Here is a 20,449-nt window from a genome sequence, read left to right as displayed (position 1 = left end):
TTTCCTTTATCTATGCAATGTGGCTCACCACCTTCAGGAGGCACCATAGGGGTCGGGTGCAGTGTGTGTGTTGGGCGGAGGCAATGGCAGTCCAATCACCAGCTGTTGAGGCAGGCTTTTTGGACTTGTTGCAGTAATAATGATAGAGTAATGCAAAACTCCCTATTTCTTCAAAATTTACATTTGAAAATGAAGGAATATCGAACTATTACCTGGCAATTACGTGGTAGTTAAGTGGGACATCATAATAACACCATAATACTGAAGTTCAGTCATTTCTGCTAATACAAAGAGAGGCAGAAAGTTCTGTTTTTGAAACTATAAATAACTATAACTTTGTCAGTAAGGAATGTTTTAAATCTAGTCTTAAAAGTAGAGAGGGTGTCCAAACTGGGACTTGTTCTACAGAAGAGGGGCCTGGAAGCTGAAGGCTCTGCCTCCCATTCTTCTTTTAAATATCCTTGGAACCACAAGTAAGCCAGCAGTCTGAGAGTGTGGTGCTCTATTGGGGGCACTATGAGGTGTTTAAGATAAATACCTCATAGATTATTCAAGATCTTGTATTTGAGGGCAAAGACTTTAAATTCAAAAATGACTCCAAGATTCCTCACAGTGTTACCAGAAGCCAGGAAATGCCACCCAGGGTAAGTACCTGGTTACACACCATGTTTCTAAGATTTTTTAGGCCCAGTATAATAACTTAACTTAGAGGTCATCCACAGCTTTGTCTTTAAGACATTCCTGATGGCTAACTAACTGGTATGTTTCATCTGACTTTATGGATAGATAAAGCTGTGTATCATCTGTATAGCAATGAAAATGTAAGGTATTCCTTCTAATAATACTGTCTAAGGAAGCATGTATAATGCATATAGAATTGGTCCCAGCACAGAACCTTGTGAAACTCCATAATTAACTTTACTGTGTGAAAAGGACACTATACATGAATGAATTGGAATCTATTCGGTATGCTTCAAACCACTCCAGCACAGTACCTTTAATACATATTGCATGCTCATGCAAACCAATGCATGTCATTGGTATCAAATGCTCATAAATGAGTCCACTGTCGGCAGCCATAAGAAAATCATTCATAACCTTCACAGTGTTTTTGTACAGTGATGTTTTGAATCCTGACTGAAACTCTGTTAATCCAGTTGGAGATCCACTTAATTTTTATGGCAGACAGCTTCCTGCTACACATAAATGCTCATGGGTATTGGTCAGTAAATGACAATGAAAGACAAATGAGTTACACCATTAAAAGTACATAAAATGTCATGTTTATTTAGTTTAATTCATATTTTACTTAACATTGTAAATCTATTTTCAAATAGAAAGCATTCTATACAGCATCAGGCAGGAAATGTCTCACTTTTTTACACATTTGCTGTCTCTTTTGATAAATAGAGGGAAGAGGCGTGTCGGGTCACGCTAGCACGCTGTGGTAGTCTGGTGGATATATGGTTATATTTAGTGCAGTTATTGCATTACAAAGCAACCATCCCAAAAAAAAGTAGTGCAATTTTTTTTTCTCTACTCACACAAAAGAGGAAGTCCAGATGGTCTAAGGCGTTTAAAAGTTTTTCAATGTTAGGCTTTGTATTGCATACAGAATAAGACAGAGGAAACTGAAGTATAACTCTTGTAAAAATTGTGCTTCATAAATCGAAAAACCTTCAACTGTTTTATCAGTTGCTAAATTGGTCCGCGTTGAAAAACCATACTCTGCCAAAATATAACGAAATGAGCTAATTGTTGAACTAAGACATGCAGGGCTTAGATAATCCACTCATTAGATCACAAATTAACAAAATCAAAGGCCTGATCTGGGACGGGTTTTTTTTCCCCCCAGTGAGTGACTTTATTGTGGAAGAATGTCCTCAGTGTTAAAGGTGTGTGAAGGAATAAACAGATCTTTTTAGTAATCGTGTTGTTGGTGGTGCGAGGAGTGAGTAGCCCCAAAGACAAGACTATCACTACAAGACGACGAGGAGAGTCAGAATCGATGCATTACTAAAATACTTCAAAAGAAACAATCAGATTTCATGCAACACTTGCATAGATTTTTTTCTTAATTTTTTTTTTCAATCATGCTGATTTTTTTTTCTCTTTAAAATATACAGAACACTAGATAGAGATACCTGTGACACATGGAAGCAGTAAACCAGGGTTTCCTATCAGCCGGCCGTGACAACAATCCACCCTGTGTAATGAACAGAGCTGGGCCGCCGCTCATCAGCATCGCGTCCACCTCGTCGTCGGCTCACGGACTAGAAATGGCGCAGGAACAGAATGACGTGTCACGAGTGCTACAAGTCCTCGGGGAGCACGACACGGTCGTTACATGGAGCTGAGCGCGAGAGTGTTGTAGGACATACACCTGAGGATCCGCCTTTGTAAAAACCAGCTGTAAAACTGCAGTACGCAAACAATGTTCCACACAAAAAATATCCGAGGAGAGGGAGGTGGATGTAAGGGGAGTGAGATCAGTCTAGAAACTGTGGATGCTACAATCAATAACGTGCTACAATCGAATTTACGGGGCGATAGGTTGTGCGACCAAGTGGTGCTGGAGGTGCAAAAGGCATGCAAGCTTACATTCTCTGAAGCCTGGATTTGAAGAGGAGCTGCAGCTGTGCAGCATGTGCTTGAAATATGTGTATGAGTGGATGTAAACAAGCGTATGTTTTTTTTTGTTTTTGTTTGTTTTTTGGCAAGGAATTCATCCTTTAAAAGATTTAAAACATTCCCTTTCATGGTTGTGTTTACATTCTCTGTGCCCATTCAAAGATTTTTTTTTCTTAAGAGAGTGATTGTGCAACAGCAAAGACGAGCGATGCCCAGAACTTACTGCACTGTAGGTGACGCTGACGCTGTACTGCAGCTTCACATCGATTACTTACGTTGTAACTGTTTAGAGACTGTACAAGTGTCTCTCCAAAAATTTCCGTTCACCGAACACATGGATGGCAACAAACAAGTCTATATAAACAAAATCAAACAAATAAAGTAGCAGTGCCCATTCAGTATATACATTGATTCAGCGGTAGACATTCCTACGTTAGTTTATCCATAAAGGTCATTCACTTCCTGTTCTGACGTTAATGTGCAAATAGTCTTAAAATTATACATGCAATAGTAAAGATCGTTAAAAGTCTTAGGAATTTTAAGGCCAGTATATGAGACATCCTACAACAGAGAAACCTTAGGCAAAGCAGCTAAAGTTTGAGTTTGCGTACAGCTGGTAGCCTGAAACCTTTCCCTTTCAGAGGTGAGTAGGCCCCTTTGACTCTTGAGTCTGGAAGATTGTGATTGGTCGATAAATTGGGCATCTGTTTGTGTTTGTTTCCAATTGGCACTAAAGTTTGGCAAATCTGGGAACAAATTTCATCTCTAAGTTGCTAGTTTGGGACTGTGCGGTGGGTGGAGGGCTTGGGGTGGAGCTAGAGGCTGGGAGGGGCCCCTTGTCTCAGTAAGTGTCTCGGGGCCAGGGGCGGCTGCGCTGGCGGTTCCTCTGGTTGTGACCTTGCTGAGCTTCGCGCTGGAGCAGCCTGTCTTGTGACTCGTGCCCGTTGGCGCTGTGGGCACCACCCGTATGCCCGCGGTGAGAGGGGTACATGTCCCTATATGTGCGAGCGTGGCAGGGAGAGGCGTATTCATCCTCCTCCTCCTCCTCCTCTTCTTCCTCTTCCTCCTCTTCATCCTCCTCGCCCCCCCTGTGACAGGGGCTCCCCCTCCGGCCACGAGAAAGCGAGTCGCTGGCTTCGTCAGATGGCATAAGACTGTCCTGCTCCAGGGGGGAGTGGGCCTCCTCACCGGCCTCCTCTTCCTCATCACCCTCCAAGCCTGCTGTCTCACAAGGCTGCGGCTGGTTCTTGTTCTGGATGATTCAAGTGGTCATGCAGGAAAAAACAAATAAAGGCAGAGTCACATCAAAGCTTGGACTCAGGATATCGTCTCGAAGGAAAAACACAAAATAAGGCAAACACTACATCAGTAAGGACTTTGAAGGAATTGTGGGAGTCTGTCTGAAAGGAAAATTCTGGTTTCTTTCCCATTATTTCCCACTGAAGTGACTATTTTGAGCCTACAGAAGACATTGAGCTCTCCAAGTCTCTGATCACAGTGTGATCAGATCAATGCCCAACCGTCGTTCTAAGTGGTCAGTTTTTATGTTTATTTTTAGTAGATTTAAATTAAGACTTTAAAATGATTCATACAAAATTGTTTTTTTTCTTTTCCATGAACAGCATGAAGTTAGCATTACCCTCAGTGACCAATAGAATATGGCAGACTCAAATCATTCCTCACATACCCACGTGTGCCTTTAAAAAGCTTCTTACTGAACACAAAGTGACACCCTAATGTAGGAGTTTAGGTACAGTTTAGACCACAGTCTTTGTTCTGTTTAAACAGGTGTCGAGTATTAAACGAGTATAAAGGGCAAAGGTGTCACTTTTATTTTTGCTGAAGAGCCGTGCCCAGTTTTATTTGATCTTGGTTAGTAAAACTACTGAATAATGACCAATGAAACAATGTATCATCTTTGTATCTTTGTGTTAGTGTTTGAAAAGGTTCAATCTTCACTAACAATCCCTTACAATCAGATAGGAAAAAGCCTCAGATGTCTTAAGAAAAAGAAAAAGAAGTGCAATTTCATCACATTTAGATGGTCATTGCAAAAAAAACCCAACAAAAACAAAAGAACTTAAGTGAAATATATATGTTGATATCTTTGTCAGTAAAACTGCTGCAAAACTGATGACGATTCAGACCTCTTGCTCACATAAAAAGTTATAATGTGATCACTCTTAACACCAAAATACTTCCTGATACAAAATACAGAGAAAAGTCACAAAAATAATGCCGTGCATGTCTGCAGTTTTTACAATTTGAAAAGCTACCTAGTAGGCCACATTGGACCCTTTGGCGGGCCACTTACAATTCCTTGTCCATATCTTGGACACCCCTGCAATTCAGTGCTACTTTTATGATTCTTTATACGGCCTGAGGACTGTGGGCTCTGTAATCTCTCTTCTACATCGGGATTGCATTAACAGTAAGTAAGAGTAAGACAACAACACAAACTATTGATATCGATTGATAAAAGATGTAAGTACGTCCTCTACTGCTCGTAGTGCTATATTTTCTTATGTAACTCCAGCCCACACCACCCTGAATTGGATAAATGGTAAAGAAAATCGATGAATGGATGGATATTCCAATGTAAAGTAAGCTACCGTAACCCAAAAGCTTAATTCCGTGACACAGAGCTGCAGAACTACAGTTGTGGTCAGAAGTTTGCATTGCACTTATAATCGACATGAATGTCATGGTAATATAGGGCTTTGATTTCTGCTAATGCTAATGATTTCTTTGAACTGTTACTTTTCCACAGTGGAATAATTGTACAGCATACATCTTTAATGAAAAAAATGAATGGGTGCACAAATTTTAATTTATTCTGTTTTTTCTGTAATCCACACAGGCTCAAATATATACATATTACACATATTTGGTTAAATGTTCCTTAGCAAGATTCACCTCGACCTCATGCTTTTGATTGTCATCAACAACCATCTGCCGTAATTCTTCCCAGGACATTTGACCACTCTTCCTGGCAGAATTGGAAGAGTTCATAAAATTTTTTGGTTTTCTGGCACAGACCCGACTTTTAAACATATTCTACGAGGTTTCAAAATTTATTCCAGACGCTTAATGTTAGCTTTATCCAGTCCAAAAGCATTTTTGATGTGTGTTTGCGATCGTTGTCCTGTTTGATCACCCAATTATCTCCATGTTTCAACTGTCCAGCTGTCTGTTGATCTGAGGTAAAGGTGAAGAATTTGCATGTAGTCTTCTTCTTCTTCATTTTTCCATCCACTTTGTGTAATGCACCAGTACCGCTGACAGGAAAACAGCCCCAGAACATGATGCTGCCAGTGTATGTATATGTTTGAGCCTGTATATATACTTCTGTCCCTGTGTGAATTAGAGAAAATTCAAAATAAATTCAAACTTGTGCACCTACTTGGCACCGCTCGAATTATTAAAATGTTTGCTGTGCAACGATTCCACCCTGGAGAAAGAAGCCAAAATGACCATGACATTCATGCTCATGATGAGTGTATGTAAACTTCTGACCACAACTGTAGGTAACATTAAAAAAGCCTATATAATGACCAAAAAACTCCTATTTTTACTAAAATTGTAAGAAATAGCAAATGTGATGTATAAGCTCAGAGATATTGTGGCATTTTCTAAAATATCAAGTTATGGAAAACTGGGATTACTTGTTCTTTAATCAACCTACAGTCAGTGTCATAAACTGCAGGTAAGTAAACTGCAGAAATAACACAGAGCTGAGCACTATAAAAGGGTGATAGTGTTCATAAGTGGCATGCAGAAGTGCAGCAGTGTTGTTATCTTCAAAGTCCTTTGTTTTGTCGGTGTGTGTATAGATTAATACAACAGACACTGAACAAAAAAATGCATGTGAAACGGCTGAATGGATGTTCAGGAAGTTCCTCTTGGAGGTAAAAAGTTATTTTGCCGATGCTGTGGACTCAGTTTTTTTGTGTAAATTTGCATTTAGTTCAGGTGAAAGCATCGTTTAAGCACCCATCACTTGCTTTAATTAGCATCATTCAGGTAGCTTCATGTGCCACAGTGAGTGGGGACAGCATTCACAAAGCATGCTTGGAAACTGAACACAATAGGGAAAGTTAGATTTAACACAACCAATATATTTCAATTGTAGTATTAAAATGGAGGCAGAGCTTAGCTGCTTTGTGAATAAAGCTTGTGGAGCAGTGATTCACCTGAAACCATCCAAGTAAAGGAAAAGAGGCAGGATGCAGTAAATTAAAGACAAACAACAACAGAAAAACAAAAACACACCAGGTCTAATCTTTTCTGAGATTTGAATGAATAAAATGCTTTTCATTCACTGTCTCAGCCGCAGGGTCGTGTTCGGGTGTCGGAGGTGCGAAAGAGGGGTGCAAATATATATACATATTATATAAACCCTACTACTCACCCCAGTTTGTACGCGATCATTCAATTAATTCCTGTGTTTCAGAAAACTGCAAAGATGTTAAGCATGGATGAGTGAGAGGACAGACAAGACAACTGGAGACAATTAAACAAAACACAGGAGTGAAGCCTGAGATGGGAAGAGCTGGCAAAGACAGTGACAACATACAATGTGTTCAAAAAACAAGGCTCGTTGTCAAAAGTCTTACATTATTTTAAAAGCGTATATTTACGCTCTCCTGATTTATGTACACACTCAGAGACAAACTTACCTGTAGGCTAGAGATGGCAGAAGGCGGGGTCATGAGACTCTGCTCCAATAGTGGATTAAGAGGGGTGTTTCCTGGGAGGTGAGTGGCACGCCAGTAAACCTCCAAGTATTCAGCCAAATGCTCACAAGCGTCTTCCAACTGGTTCTCATCCAAAATGACATCAAACATATCCTAAAAATGTACAACATGAAAAATTAGACTGTAACTCAGTGGCATTCTGTTAGGACAAGCAAGGCAAGCAGTGCTTGCATTATTAAATCTAGAAATAAAGTAAAATACATTGAAACACACCAAACTATAGCGATCTCTCTCCTTTCATCTCAGACAGTGCTGTCATAAGGCACCTTGCCTGTCAATTAATGCGCACCCAGTCTGTATATTACTACCATCTTGTGTTAGGCAGTTGGCTATTGTCGCTGAAAGCTGTGCTTATTTCATGACATAGCAAAGTGTAGTCGTCTCCTTCTCTGAGGGGGTGTCTGTTTCCTGCTAACAATAACTGGTGCTAGGCAAGCTGAGAGGCCAGCAGTTTTTTTTCTGGTGGTTTGCGCATGGGCACTGCGGATAAACCTCTGGTCTTTGATGGTAAACTAAGGGGAGAGCAGAGTGCGAGGCAAGCTACTGCTGGTCTGCTTTCACTGCTTCAAGATCAGTTATGACCTGCGATTTGTGTGGAAACACAGCTAGCATTAGCAAATGAACGGGCTTCAGTGATAGCATTATAGCATCAGAGGAGTTTTCTCTTGCTAATCACCTTGGCCAACTTGTGCGATGTAGAGGAGATGGCACGTGAAAACGTTTTTAATAACTCTTCAATACATTAGAAAGGAAAGCTATGACAAGGCAGCTCTGACCATGCCTGGTCTAATAAAACAGGCAAGTTGAGCAGGCGCAAGCTCAGGAGCACTTTTAGATTAGCATCTATGAGAATGTCTGAGTGCAATAAGCTTAACCAGCTGTTTTGCCAAAACTCCACCTTTATTTTTCATTCATATTTTAATCCCCCTGTAGATACTAACAGTTAACCATGCCACACACTGCTCAAGCCTTTAATTCAGATGATTTTTTTGATATTAAATATTTGAATATACTTTTTGAAAAATCAAAAAAATCATTTTACATGATCATGTAAAATGTCCAAACTGTATGGACTAATTACAAACTGTAGCACTCACAGGGGGGCACTGAGAGAGTTTGTCTGCAGCCATCATCTGCACGTTCAGGTGCTTGCTCTGAGACTTCCCCCTGGATTTGATCAGCCTCTGGAGCACCTGAGAAAAAGAAAAAGACGGTGTAAGAAACCAAGAAAGATAAGACTGCCTGAATCTAATGTTCATGAGCAAGGTGTACCTTTGGTGAGGAAACTTTAACATAGACAATGATGGGTGCAAGGGAGGTTTTGGCGAGCTGTGCGGGATGGTTGATGGTGTCTGCGTCCAGAACAACCAGTTGCAGGGTTTTGGCGAGTTCAAATATCCTTTCAATCTCACTCTGAACCTCAGCTGCACAGACAAGAAACATTAGATTATCAAAGTTGCTTCCATTCCCTAAATGTAAAATAGAGGTGGGCAACCTCACGCACTGTCTATGGTCTTGCCGGAAAATACAACAATTTTGGTTTGTCATAAAGTGTGAACTGGATAAGATCTTCACCACTGACTCTGAATGCACTCCATTGTGCATGCTACTTGGAGTAGCAAACGACAAAATCAGGGGAAAGCAGCTCCACGCACTGTTAACGTTCTGTGCAAGGAAATGTGTACTTTTGAACTGGATCACGGACACGGCCCCATCTAAGACTCAATGGCACCGGATGGTACTGGAATATGTGTCACTAGATTTCCTAACATGCAAGTTACATAGTAGGGACAAAAAGTTTCATAAAATTTGGGACCCATTTATGGCGTATGCCGGTTTGGATATTTCTGCTATTTTACATATTTGTATTGTTAATTGTATCTCATAATCAAAGTGTCTGGATTTTCTATTTATTTATTTGTATTCTTGAGCCAGGTTGTTTGTTTTGTCTGTTTTGTTTTATTTTATTCTGTTATGTTGGTTTTGTTTTGTTTAATGATGGTGTCAGTGTAAAGTTTAAAACTCAATAAATACATGGAAGAAAAAAAAAAGTTGCTTCCCTTCAAAAAAACGAAAGAAAAAAGAAACTTGTGGAACTTTCATACTGGCATCAGCATAGCTTACCTAAGCTCGAGCGAGTGTTAGATCTCTCCATTATGGGTCTTTTGTTGAGGACAGATCTCTTGGCTAAGGACAGGTCGGCAGTTACACGGGTGATTGAGATTCTGTGGACAAGTTGCAAAATGCAGGTAAATATACACTGAAACTCTTTCACTGAAATAAAGGCCTGGCTTTCACCAACTACTTGATTTATTATATAATCTCCCAATTTTACTGACCTTCCCTCAAATCTGTGTTTCAGGAAGTCAAAGAGAGCTTTCTGCATCATATCTGTCACCTTTGGGAACATAAGAAAAACAATCAATTACAAACACATTATAAATCAAAAGGCTAAGACATCCTGCTTCCTCTTATCGTTTTTCAAATTTATGCTGCTAGAGCTGTTCATGTTAGTACTAAACATGGTCAAAGTATCAAATAAACCAAAATGTCATGCTTCAGACTGCGCTTAACACTTGACTCTGGACATTTTTTTTCTATTCTTGGCTTGGTATTTTATCAGTGAAAGTGGATCCATCCCTCCACCTGCTAATCAGCCAATCAGAAGAATGCTATTTTGAAGGGAGGATGGCAGGAGGTAAAACAGCTTCTTTCAGGGAGTGGATAAAATGTACTTAGCACCAAGGCCCAATTTAACATAAATAAAGATTTTTTTAAGATTTGAATCCTGCAAAGCGGTTTTAGTGAAGTCAAAAATTTATAAGTAAATAAAAAGTACAATTCTGAAAATTACCAAAACAGATCAAATAAAAAAAACAAAACATAAAATGTTTTGGCCTACTACAGTAAAGCGTACTAGGTACACTTGTTAGACTGTTCGCTAAATGTCTAATTAGCCAATCACATGGCAGAAACCCAGAAAGTCCACTTGAGTAAAAGTACAGTTACTTCATAAAAGACAAAAGCTTGAGTACAGGAGTCATGAAAACAATTACTTGTGCAAAAGGATGAAACTGTCTACTGAAAAATAACTTACGAGTAAAAAAGAGACATAAACATGCAACTGTATCAATAGTCCAGCTTTGATGAAATTCTTGATCCTAATTTCCTAAAAGTAGTAAGTAGTGTTAATTACAGACTGCATAATCATCCAAATTTCCAAAAACTGTAATGGCTGCCAAATGGCCCTTAACAAAGTATAAATTCAGGGTCTGAGGACTTTCATAAATGCAAAATCATAGTGTCATTTTCTCATTATGAGTGTAGACTAAATAGCAAAAAAGTCATCATTTAATATTTGAATATTTTCCAATAACTTTCAAAGGACAAATTCACACGAGCTAATAACGAATGCAGCAGTGCCCGGGCAGTGTGAACAGAGCAAATAGTGCAGGGGAAAGCAGTCGTTCTGTCTGCTGGAGGTGAAATGGGGAGAGGCTGACCTCATAGCCCTTCAGCGATGGTCCCACGAGAACCACCGGCCTCATAGAGGGCACCACATCATAGGGAGGGACATGTTCCTACCAGAAATAGAGGAGGACAGGAAAGGGGATAAAGAACAGCGAAAACAGGGGTGAGAAATGATGGGAGTTGGGTTTGGTTGTTGTTTTTTCCCCTCATATTCAATCAAACAATGACCGAAAAACCAGTATTAAGACCTGAAGTTATTTAAATGCATTTTGGTTTTATAACATTACATAACAATAATTACTGGTATTAGTTAATCAGCTAACCTGACAATGAGACAGGTGACAGAAAAGGGATTGGTTAGTTGTAAAATATTTAAAGGTTTTGCTAAAATCACCCATTTTAAGATCTGGTGCTTCCAGTGTACTACTATTATTTTAATATTAACTCCATAAAAAAACAATTAAGCAACCTCCTACACTCACAATCTGCTACACCAAGCCTGTTTGTAGTTTCTAATTGTATAACCTATTTTTGTTTACTTTCCACGGCCTCTCTTACTTTAGGGAATTCAGTATTATCTTCTACAAACTCTGTGTTGTTTAGAGCGAAAAATTAAAAATAAAAGCATGAATTATAAGCAAATTCTACATCATCATAAAGTACCAGAACCTACCTGTTTTTGCTTCTGTTTAGCTTGTGAAAACAAGAAAATAGCAATCAGTGACAGAAACTGATAAAAGACAGCAGAAGCTGCTTTTTGTTTCAGGACCAGAAGAAGGTTTGCTGTACTTACATTCACCTGCAGATGGCGGCGTCGTCCTCCAGCTCCCTGTCACCATGTCTCCTAAACTTGAGGAGTTACCTCCTGTTTTCCTGCAGAAGCAGCAGCAAAGACACATTGAATTACCAAAGCTGTTTTGTGGAAATAGATCACCTGAGATGAAATGAAATAGCTGACCTCTGTTTCTGCTCCTGTTTCAGTCGCATTGCCTCCAGTCGTAGAGGGCTGGGGATGAAGGTGATGTCTGCTCCTTCTTTTACTAGCCGGCCGATCCACCAGTCATTATTGTACTTCTGTTAAATTCAGTTTAAAAGTAGCACTGGTTTACATACAGCATATGTCTTGTTTTAATATAATGAAAGGGCATATTATTATCATTATTATTATTAGTAGTAGTACTAGTATTATTCAAAAGAGATAATCTCACTTCTTTGATGTGCAGGAAGTCTTTGGCATCGAAGTTGACTGCAGCTCCTTGGACTGGACAGTCCTCATCCAGAGCTCCACAGTAACTCACATTCGTCTTTACTGCAAACGCTACAGGTTTGGACTGTGGTGTCAACAAATAAGAACATGAAGAAGACTTGTCAGTGATGCAAATGCGCTGCGAACATGTGAGACTCGAGGACCAGAACAGAGTGCAATAGATCAACTCCTTGTTACTTGAAAACAGACTTCCTTTGATTGAATCAGCAACCAATCACACAGCACAAAAGATGGTGACCAGACTAGCAGATTATCAAAGGATGTGACCGGTTGGTAATATGCCAAATATGTGGCTCAAATAGGAACGCACCAATACAACATTTACATTGGATAATGGTCAGATCCTGACTCAGAAATCAGTGACAGTGATTGTGCACATGATGTCACCTTTCATATTGTTCTGTTTACTTCACCACACAACAGCAGCAGCTAGCAGAAGCACTAACAGCAAAGTGTTAGCAGTTTAGATGCCTCCTTTACCAACAACCCGTCTTTCTAATAACAATTATTTTTAAAGTTACGTCAACACACTGCTTGTTTGTTCACTTATTATATTCAGTCAGAAAAATATCAGGTAAAAGCTGGTGCAAAACTTGTTGGAAAGCTTTTAATATGGTTACAGTAGCATAATGTGTCATAGTCAACTCAAATAATATTATTTTGCTCCAACTGTCCTCTGAAAAGTAAACTAGCACAACTGTATAAGACAAAGGTACTTAGACTAGTGCAAATACATTTGATAAATCCATTATTTATCTTGGGCCTGTTGTTGCTTTTTTTTTTACCAATTAATATCAACTCATTAAAACTATACTCTTGGATCTATTTATTTGTTACAGAGTTAGGAAAGATATGTTTAAAATTAATAGTGATGCTTCCATAAACATAACAAATGATTTCCTGTCTCTTCCTCATAGTGATGAACAAAGCTTGATAATTTAACAGCCATGTCAGACCAGTACATGCTATCCACAGAGACCCAAAGCCAAGGTATCACCATCATATCAGAAACTGATTTGGATGAGAAACATTTGGATGAGTGCTAGGCTAAAATATCACAGACGGACCCACAGCAACTCAACTTTGTTTAAAATGTAAGAGTTCCCATAGAGGTTGAGATGAATGTATCCCCTCTGTCTGCAGTGATGGTCTAATAATGGTACCTTAAAACCAAAAAATTAAATATCCCTCAGCAATATCACTTCAACAATGAAATCTTTGCAGCTTATATTGTGTAACCTGAACAATCAGCACTGTCGATATTATCTGAAAGTGGTCTGTGGCTGTTATACTTTCCAATACGAATACAGCTTTCTGAAGATTTGATCATGTGTAGGCTGGCAACAAATATCTGGGGCGTTATATTTTTACCATACCCCAAAAACAGAGTGTCAGTGAACACATTTATGCTGACGCTGAGACAGAGATGTTACAATTAATCCCTGTCAGATGTGTCCTCTCCAACTCAAAAAGGTTTTCTTGATCCTGATGTTGGTTTGGTAGGAATAACAAATATTGTATTGAACAATATTATCTTGCTAAAAACATCAAGAATTACTGTTTAGTTTACTTTTAATACTTTATTTTTTTTAAACTAAAAGAAATCAAATCTTTTTGAAAAGATAAAAATATGTAAAAGGTTAATTTAGGCCAGCAAACATAGTACCAAGCTATAAAGTGGTATGAGAGAAGGTGCTTCACCTTCTGTAATGGGATTGCTCTAAATTTAATTCTTCTCTAAATTCCTTTAACGAACATGAAGCTGATCTTTTGAGTTTTTTTAAAGGTTTTTTTCCTGCTGGAGCCGCTGATAAGCGGAGAGAGCAGATGACGTCTGATCTGATGTTTGGTAAAACTCAACTAGACTTGTTGAAGACAGCAGACTCGGATGCAGCAACAACAAACAAAGTTAAAGCAGCAAGCAAACAAACAAAAAAACAAAGCTAAAGCAGGGAGGGAAACCAGTGGGATTTTATGACAGTGATATTGTCAGTAGTAAAGGCTGTGTAATGATTTTACTGTGAAGACTCTCGTGGACTCTTATAATATAATTCTGTAATTTACAATTTGTTATAATAATTTATTTCTGTTTTATTTTGAAATTCATTACCTTCTGTTATTACTGCAACCTCTACTTCCTCCCATTGTTTCTGCTTTCCCACTAATTTAAATATACATTCTGTTGCCAGACTGTCTCAGGACATTGTTGAGGTTTCAAGTATTTTCCAATGTTTTAGTAAAACTATTTGATTTAATTTGATTTATATTGTGCTAAATAAAAGCAACAGTTGCCTCAACACACTTTATCTTTCAAGATAAGGACCCTACAATAACAGAGAGAAAACCCCAACAACCAGATGACGCCCCATGAGCAAGCATCTGGTGACAGTGGGAAGAAAGAACTACCTTTTAACAGGAAAGAACATCTGGCAGAACCAGGCTCAGGGAGGGGCAGCCATCTGCTCCTCTCTAAGCCTGCAAGTGAGGGGATGGAGACAGGACAAAATAAGCAATCTGTCATGTATGAACCCCTGCCAGTTTTGTGAGCACGTTTTTTGCTTTATCCCTGTGAGTTTTGGAGGGTTTTTGTACTCAGCCTTTTGCCTGCTTCTTTGTCACTTGTCTGCTACCTGAGATAACTGATATACTGACTTTTATTTTGCTTCTGAGTCTTGGTTTGGCTCAGCCATTGCAGTTTATATTTAAATTTGAAATGACTGGCCAGGGAGAATGTTAGAAGCAACACAAAGTCTTTCTTTTGTCCCACAGTTTACAGGGATCCATTGGCTCAACCTGGGAAGCAAGGCTAGACAGATTTTACTCTGGGTGATTTTTTTTAAATTTTATTTTTAAACTGACTAAATGGATATTAAAAGTTCCGACAAAGTTGTTAAGTTGGCAACAATGAAAGGAAGTGAAATGAATAAGACAAACACCCAAACAATACAAACGATGAAAAATGATTAGATTTTCAGATTTCTTTGTAAAAGCACCCACATTAACATCTCCTTTCCTGACTTTTACCTTCAACCTAGACTCTTCTACTTCAAAATTCAACTAGAGAGATAGAGCCAAATGTTTCTTACATATTTTAGTTCATAAACAGTCTAAACACAGCAATGTGTAGCTACGATAATGACTGTATGGCGTACCTTAGCTCTGTCGAGCTGCTGTTGTGCCTGGCGCTCGGCTTCACGCCGATACGCCTCGCGGTCCTCCTCTGCTGACAGGTCTGAATCAGATGGTCTACTGGTGTACGAATCAGCTGACCCCTGTCGGGAAAGAGTGACATGATATTAGTGACACAGTGTTTAATAACTCAGTGAGTCACATGAAGATCATCCAGTCATGTTAAGATTACTTAGGCTGTATTACTGTTTGTTTTTTCTTTCATCTGCTTCTCCCTTTTAGCGTTTGTTTGAGTGCAGGTGTGCATGCAAATATGTGCCTGTACTCATGAACACATTCATGTGTGTGCATCTACAAAACAATGTGTTGCTCTCCCACACCAGCCATCTTCTGAGAGGCCAAATATAGCACAAAGGAGGCAAGAGCTTCCTCTTCTCTCCTGCTTGGCCCCAATCCAGTCCATCATCCCCCACAGTGCAGCATATATACATCATTTATTCCCCTGTTTATTCTCCAAGGACATCTCCTCATTAACAAAATATATGCTGGTTATCATTTTTCATTGTAGGACACATACCAAGGATGGCTAGCATGTCATGCTGAGGGCAAGGGATAAAGCAAACAAAGAGTTATTTTACACAATAAGTAAAATAGTGAAAATAGCTTCATAGGTCCTTCTTTTATTCACAAAAAACTCTCATTTTCTTAAAATAGCTGCAACCATTAGTCAATTAATCAATTAGTCAATCAACTAAAAATGAACAGGGAAATATTTAGGTAAACATTTTAATCAGATTCCAGTACCTCAAGTGTGACTTTTTCTGGTTTTTCTTGATCTTATGTGGGAGTAAAGTTAATATTATGGTTCTGAACTGTTAATGGAAAAAAAGGCTTTTCAAAATAGCCCCACAGATTCAATCAATAGTAATAATAACCATTACAGTTTGTATACAATGTACAAATGGACTTCCACAGTAATAGTTTGGTTACTGCATGTCCCTGTGAGCGTGTGAGTTCTCCTATATTTGGCTTCTCTTAAGGAACTCAGTCCTGAATCTGTCAGCAAAAAGAAAACCAAGTCAGAGGAGACAAAATACAAAGGGGGTTGTGGCAGGAGAGAAAGAAAAATCTGTGGTGGTGGACATGAAAACGCTCAGGTAAACCTCTCACAAGTAGCTGCAGGAGTCTAAATGACATGATCAGCCATATTGTTGTAAATAAAACAAAATGTTGAGAAACTAAAAAACAGCAGAAATACAGTTCACTTTGGTTTTCCTCTCCTCCAGAGTGCAGCGATTCAGTCCCGATCATCCATCTTGCCCACATATACAAATAGATCCTCTGGAGGACCAATTAGCAACAGCAAAACAAAAAGAAGTACAGGCACATAATATAGACACACACACACATACACAAAGTGTCCAGACATACCCCCCCCTCCACAAAACAAAACAAAACAAACAAAAAAAGAACCAGCCAGCACCTTTGCTTTCTGTGCACTTCAAAATGCATGCATGCAATCCAAAATAAATCATCATCTACAGTACCACTGCAAGCGAACACCTCTCCTCGTTTCTTTTTTTGGTGTGGTGGTGTCTGTTAGATAACTAGATCTGATTTCTAGCACTCAGAAGCTCTGCAAGGCAACACTGCACCAGTGCCAGAGAGCAGCACCGTCAGAAAAAAGGAGGGTGAGAAAGAACGGGTAGAAACAGACAGCGAGAGGGGGGGGGGGAGAAGAGAGAGAAGGTGGGGTGAATACTGTTGACAAGACATACTGAAAAGAGGATGTTTACGAGTGAGTGATGGAGATGCGAGAGGTTTTATGCAACGATAAAGACAGGCTATCTAACGGGAAAGATGAGATTAGGACAGAATAAAATGCTGTGAAGGACTGGAATGAGACCTACATATCTTTCCTTACTGCAGATACCCGAAAAGATGGGAAACAGAGGGAGGTGGAGGTGGTGGTGGTGGAGGGAGGGACCGTGACCACATGAGACAGACGCACACAGATACCGGAGAGAATTGCATACCTGGCTGATTAGCAGGACGGCGCTAGAGTCTGATAAAGACATGAATGTGAATTTTCTCACTCTAACAGCGATCCCTGTCTTCACTGGGAATGCTCACAAACACACAGAGACATAAAAGCGGAATAAATATGGTGGTGGGCGCAGAGGAAAGGTGTTATGTCAGAGTGCCTTTTAATGATGTTAGAACACAGAGAGCTTTTCGTTAATAACGTTTAGACAGGGGAGCATGCACCTGTGCTGCACACTCACTACCTTACCAACTGTTAAATTCTCCAAAGAGCAGCTTTACCACCAACGTCTTTTAGGTGAAGCTTGGCTGCATTGCAGAGTGTAACAATATAAGAACATCCTTATTGTGTTTTCTAAGGATGTCTTGTTTTTTGTTTCTGTTTTTTTGCTGCTAATGTCCCTGTCTGCAGACTAAATTTAACTCTGTTCCTTCCTACTCTGCTTCTGTGATTATTCTTCACACACTGCAACACTGATGGCCCCAACTCCACAGGGAGGGGCCAACAGGGAAGTGTGTCATCTAACTAGTCGAGTCCTCAGAGGGCCAAGTCATCCTACAGGCTAGGGACCGAACAACAGAGGATTTCCACACTAATTTGATTAGGCGGATTTCACTGATACTGTTCTGTTCTTTCCCCCCTCCTTCTGATAAGACATGTAGAGATTTCTTTACTACTGGCTCAAGACTAATGAATTTCTTAGCCATGGTAGAGTAACTTTACAGAAGCACAACCCCATTAACAACAAGGAACAACTGATTATTGATTTATGATGTTGATAAATCTTATTAGAAGAAAAATGTGGCTTTTGAGCTGCTAAATACGAGAAGGTGGCATAAACTCAGTTAATCTGATATTAGACATCATGTGTACATGTGTTGTGGTAACAAAGCAGCAGCTTTCCTTGGATTAAATTACATGTGGGTTCGTCCCTATGATGTGACGTCTTTAATATTATGTGTAGTAACTTGAGCTGCCGTTAATACAAAAATTGGGTGTATATTTTACGCAAGTACCTCCAAAAATCAGATGTAAAGTTATTGACTGTATTAACCCTATTAACATTTTATATTTTACCTCTTTTCACCTTCATTGACATAATTTATCACTTGTTTACTTGTTCTCCCAAATTTGATTTCAATGTGAAAATGCAGTCGCTACATGAAGTTTAAGGTTTACAGGCAGCAAAACCTTGGGAAACTCACATGACCTTACCACTGAAAACAAAGAACAGTAAACACAAGCTCCAGCTGAGACTGATGTGAAGGTCTTTAGTTTTGAAGTGACTCTGTAATTAGTATTGGACAAACTGAAATTTTGATCTCATTAAATGCACAGTAGTGTCTCGTCATCCTCTTAAAGTCTGGGCAAAATCCATCCAATAGCTGTTGAGTAAATCCTGGCAATCAGCAGACTGGCATCCATCCCTGCTGCCATGTGGCTAACACAGCAAAAAACAATGCATACCTGCCCTCTGTTTTGCTGACAATAGTATTTCACAGTATGCCATAGTGGTATTATTACTGCACAAGTGGGCTTTTACACGTTGGCTCATACTTCTGTCAGTAGTGTATACAATATTTTAAAAAATTAATTCCATTATTATTAAAAAAAAATAAAGCGAAACCACACAAAAAATTAAAAAATAATCTCATTTTGCCTCTGTTAACAAAAATGACATTTGTGCCTGTTATGTTAAAAAAAAATCTGTTGGCCTTGACTAACACGATATCTTTGCCTCACCTGATAAACTAAAAAAAGCAGACACAACCTCTATCTTGATCACAACTCATTTTGAAGCTTCTCTGGTCTCTTTTCTTTATCCTCCATCTGTCTTTCCTGTTCTTGAATATAGTGACAAGGCCACTCCCAGCTGTTAACAGACTGTTGTGCTACTGTGTAAACTGCTGTTCTTCAGTGTTCATATCATGCATAAAATGATGCCCTGTACATATTTACAGTGATGTTAGGTGAACAGAATTTGTTAATCAATACTTTAGATATTCTCTAAACATCTCATGTGATGGCAGTTGGTCCTGAAAGCTGTCATGCACGCACATACATAACCTTCTTCCTTAAAAAGAAACTGCGTAATTTAAGAATGTCTGTGTTTTCGCGTTTTTTGCAAGGCCACTATTAAACATAAAATCTGAAGTGAGCCCGAGGACCAGGGCTAATGCAAACCGAAGAAGCTGCTAAATAATCAAATCGAAACTTTATTTCAATGTCAAGATCAAGTCGTACATGGTGACAAACATGTTTTTTAGAACTGTGCCACATTGTAACTCCAGTGTTTTCCCCAGGCTGAGATTTACAGTTTAACAGTTCTCCCTAAACGCCTCACTTGTTAACTCTGACATCATTAGCCATTTCAGGGCTCCAAATGTTCCTTCTGTTCCCAAAAGCAAACAAACACTGAGGCACCAATGAGGCTTAAGAATGGTCCAAATTCTTTCAGCTCTAATAAAATGATGAGTGTAGCTGTTTCAGGTATTACTGTAAAGTTTAACTTGACAAAAAGAGGACGTACAAGTTTAATCTAGCTAGCTGGAATCTAAAGATGATACACCGTGTTCTGACTGAAGGACTGGGCAATAAAGTGAATAACGTCTGTGTTTTGAAAGACAACACAAAAGGCCAATGACAATGAGAATAGTACTGTGCCAAACCAATCAGGTGGCTGGAACAGAGTTGGAGCCACATCAGGTTAGACTGAGGAGTCTAGGAGGCGTGGGCTACCACAGCTGTATACACCAGCACAACAACAGAAAATCAAGCAGTGCCATCCCTGCACAGCTACAATTTACCTGCACAATGCAAGACTTTACAACACTCTTTCTCCCGTACCATGCCTTATGACAAAAACGAAGAGACACAGATGCATCACAAATGCAAGCGCCTGTGTTATTGTAACACCTGATGTCAGTAAGTACAGTCAAAAACACTGAACTTTAGCAGCTGATTAATGTAACTGACCCTTGTTACTAACTCCCTGGCCATAAACACACTGAGTGTAGAGAGACAGCTGAACAGCTGTGTCACACTTCTCTACCGCATCAGATTTCATCTGATCCGTGTATGAATCTTGCTGCCCACCTCACTGCGACTGTACTGCACTCCCTGGGCTGTAAATTTTTTTCACAGTCGAGT

At 39.4% G+C, this 20,449-nt stretch overlaps 1 protein-coding gene across 3 annotated transcripts in view; it reads right to left on the bottom strand.

Annotated features, from left to right (window-relative positions):
* Positions 1 to 1,287: 1,287 nt before the first annotated feature.
* Positions 1,288 to 20,449, bottom strand: part of LOC134618852 (voltage-dependent L-type calcium channel subunit beta-4-like) — a 28,124-nt gene continuing 8,962 nt past the window's right edge. The window contains exons 1-13 of one of the 3 annotated variants that reach the window (XM_063464437.1): positions 17,292 to 17,364; positions 15,279 to 15,398; positions 12,068 to 12,190; positions 11,818 to 11,933; positions 11,653 to 11,732; positions 11,533 to 11,552; positions 10,892 to 10,969; positions 9,728 to 9,786; positions 9,513 to 9,613; positions 8,661 to 8,812; positions 8,486 to 8,581; positions 7,311 to 7,481; positions 1,288 to 3,883 (exon numbers count right to left, since the gene is read on the bottom strand). In XM_063464437.1, the coding sequence (XP_063320507.1) occupies positions 3,473 to 3,883; positions 7,311 to 7,481; positions 8,486 to 8,581; positions 8,661 to 8,812; positions 9,513 to 9,613; positions 9,728 to 9,786; positions 10,892 to 10,969; positions 11,533 to 11,552; positions 11,653 to 11,732; positions 11,818 to 11,933; positions 12,068 to 12,190; positions 15,279 to 15,398; positions 17,292 to 17,333 (1,569 nt within the window). In that variant the 5' untranslated portion in view covers positions 17,334 to 17,364 and the 3' untranslated portion in view covers positions 1,288 to 3,472. Of the gene's footprint in view, positions 3,884 to 7,042; positions 7,089 to 7,310; positions 7,482 to 8,485; positions 8,582 to 8,660; positions 8,813 to 9,512; positions 9,614 to 9,727; positions 9,787 to 10,891; positions 10,970 to 11,532; positions 11,553 to 11,652; positions 11,733 to 11,817; positions 11,934 to 12,067; positions 12,191 to 15,278; positions 15,399 to 17,291; positions 17,365 to 20,449 lie in introns of those variants that run through there. The other 2 variants (XM_063464438.1, XM_063464436.1) reach the window with 2 other exon arrangements.

This window comes from Pelmatolapia mariae, linkage group LG20 (genome assembly GCF_036321145.2).
Source record: "Pelmatolapia mariae isolate MD_Pm_ZW linkage group LG20, Pm_UMD_F_2, whole genome shotgun sequence".
NCBI classification, from domain to species: domain Eukaryota; kingdom Metazoa; phylum Chordata; class Actinopteri; order Cichliformes; family Cichlidae; genus Pelmatolapia; species Pelmatolapia mariae.
Note: the sequence above shows the minus strand (reverse complement) of the source record. Positions and strands in the feature narration are given on the sequence as shown.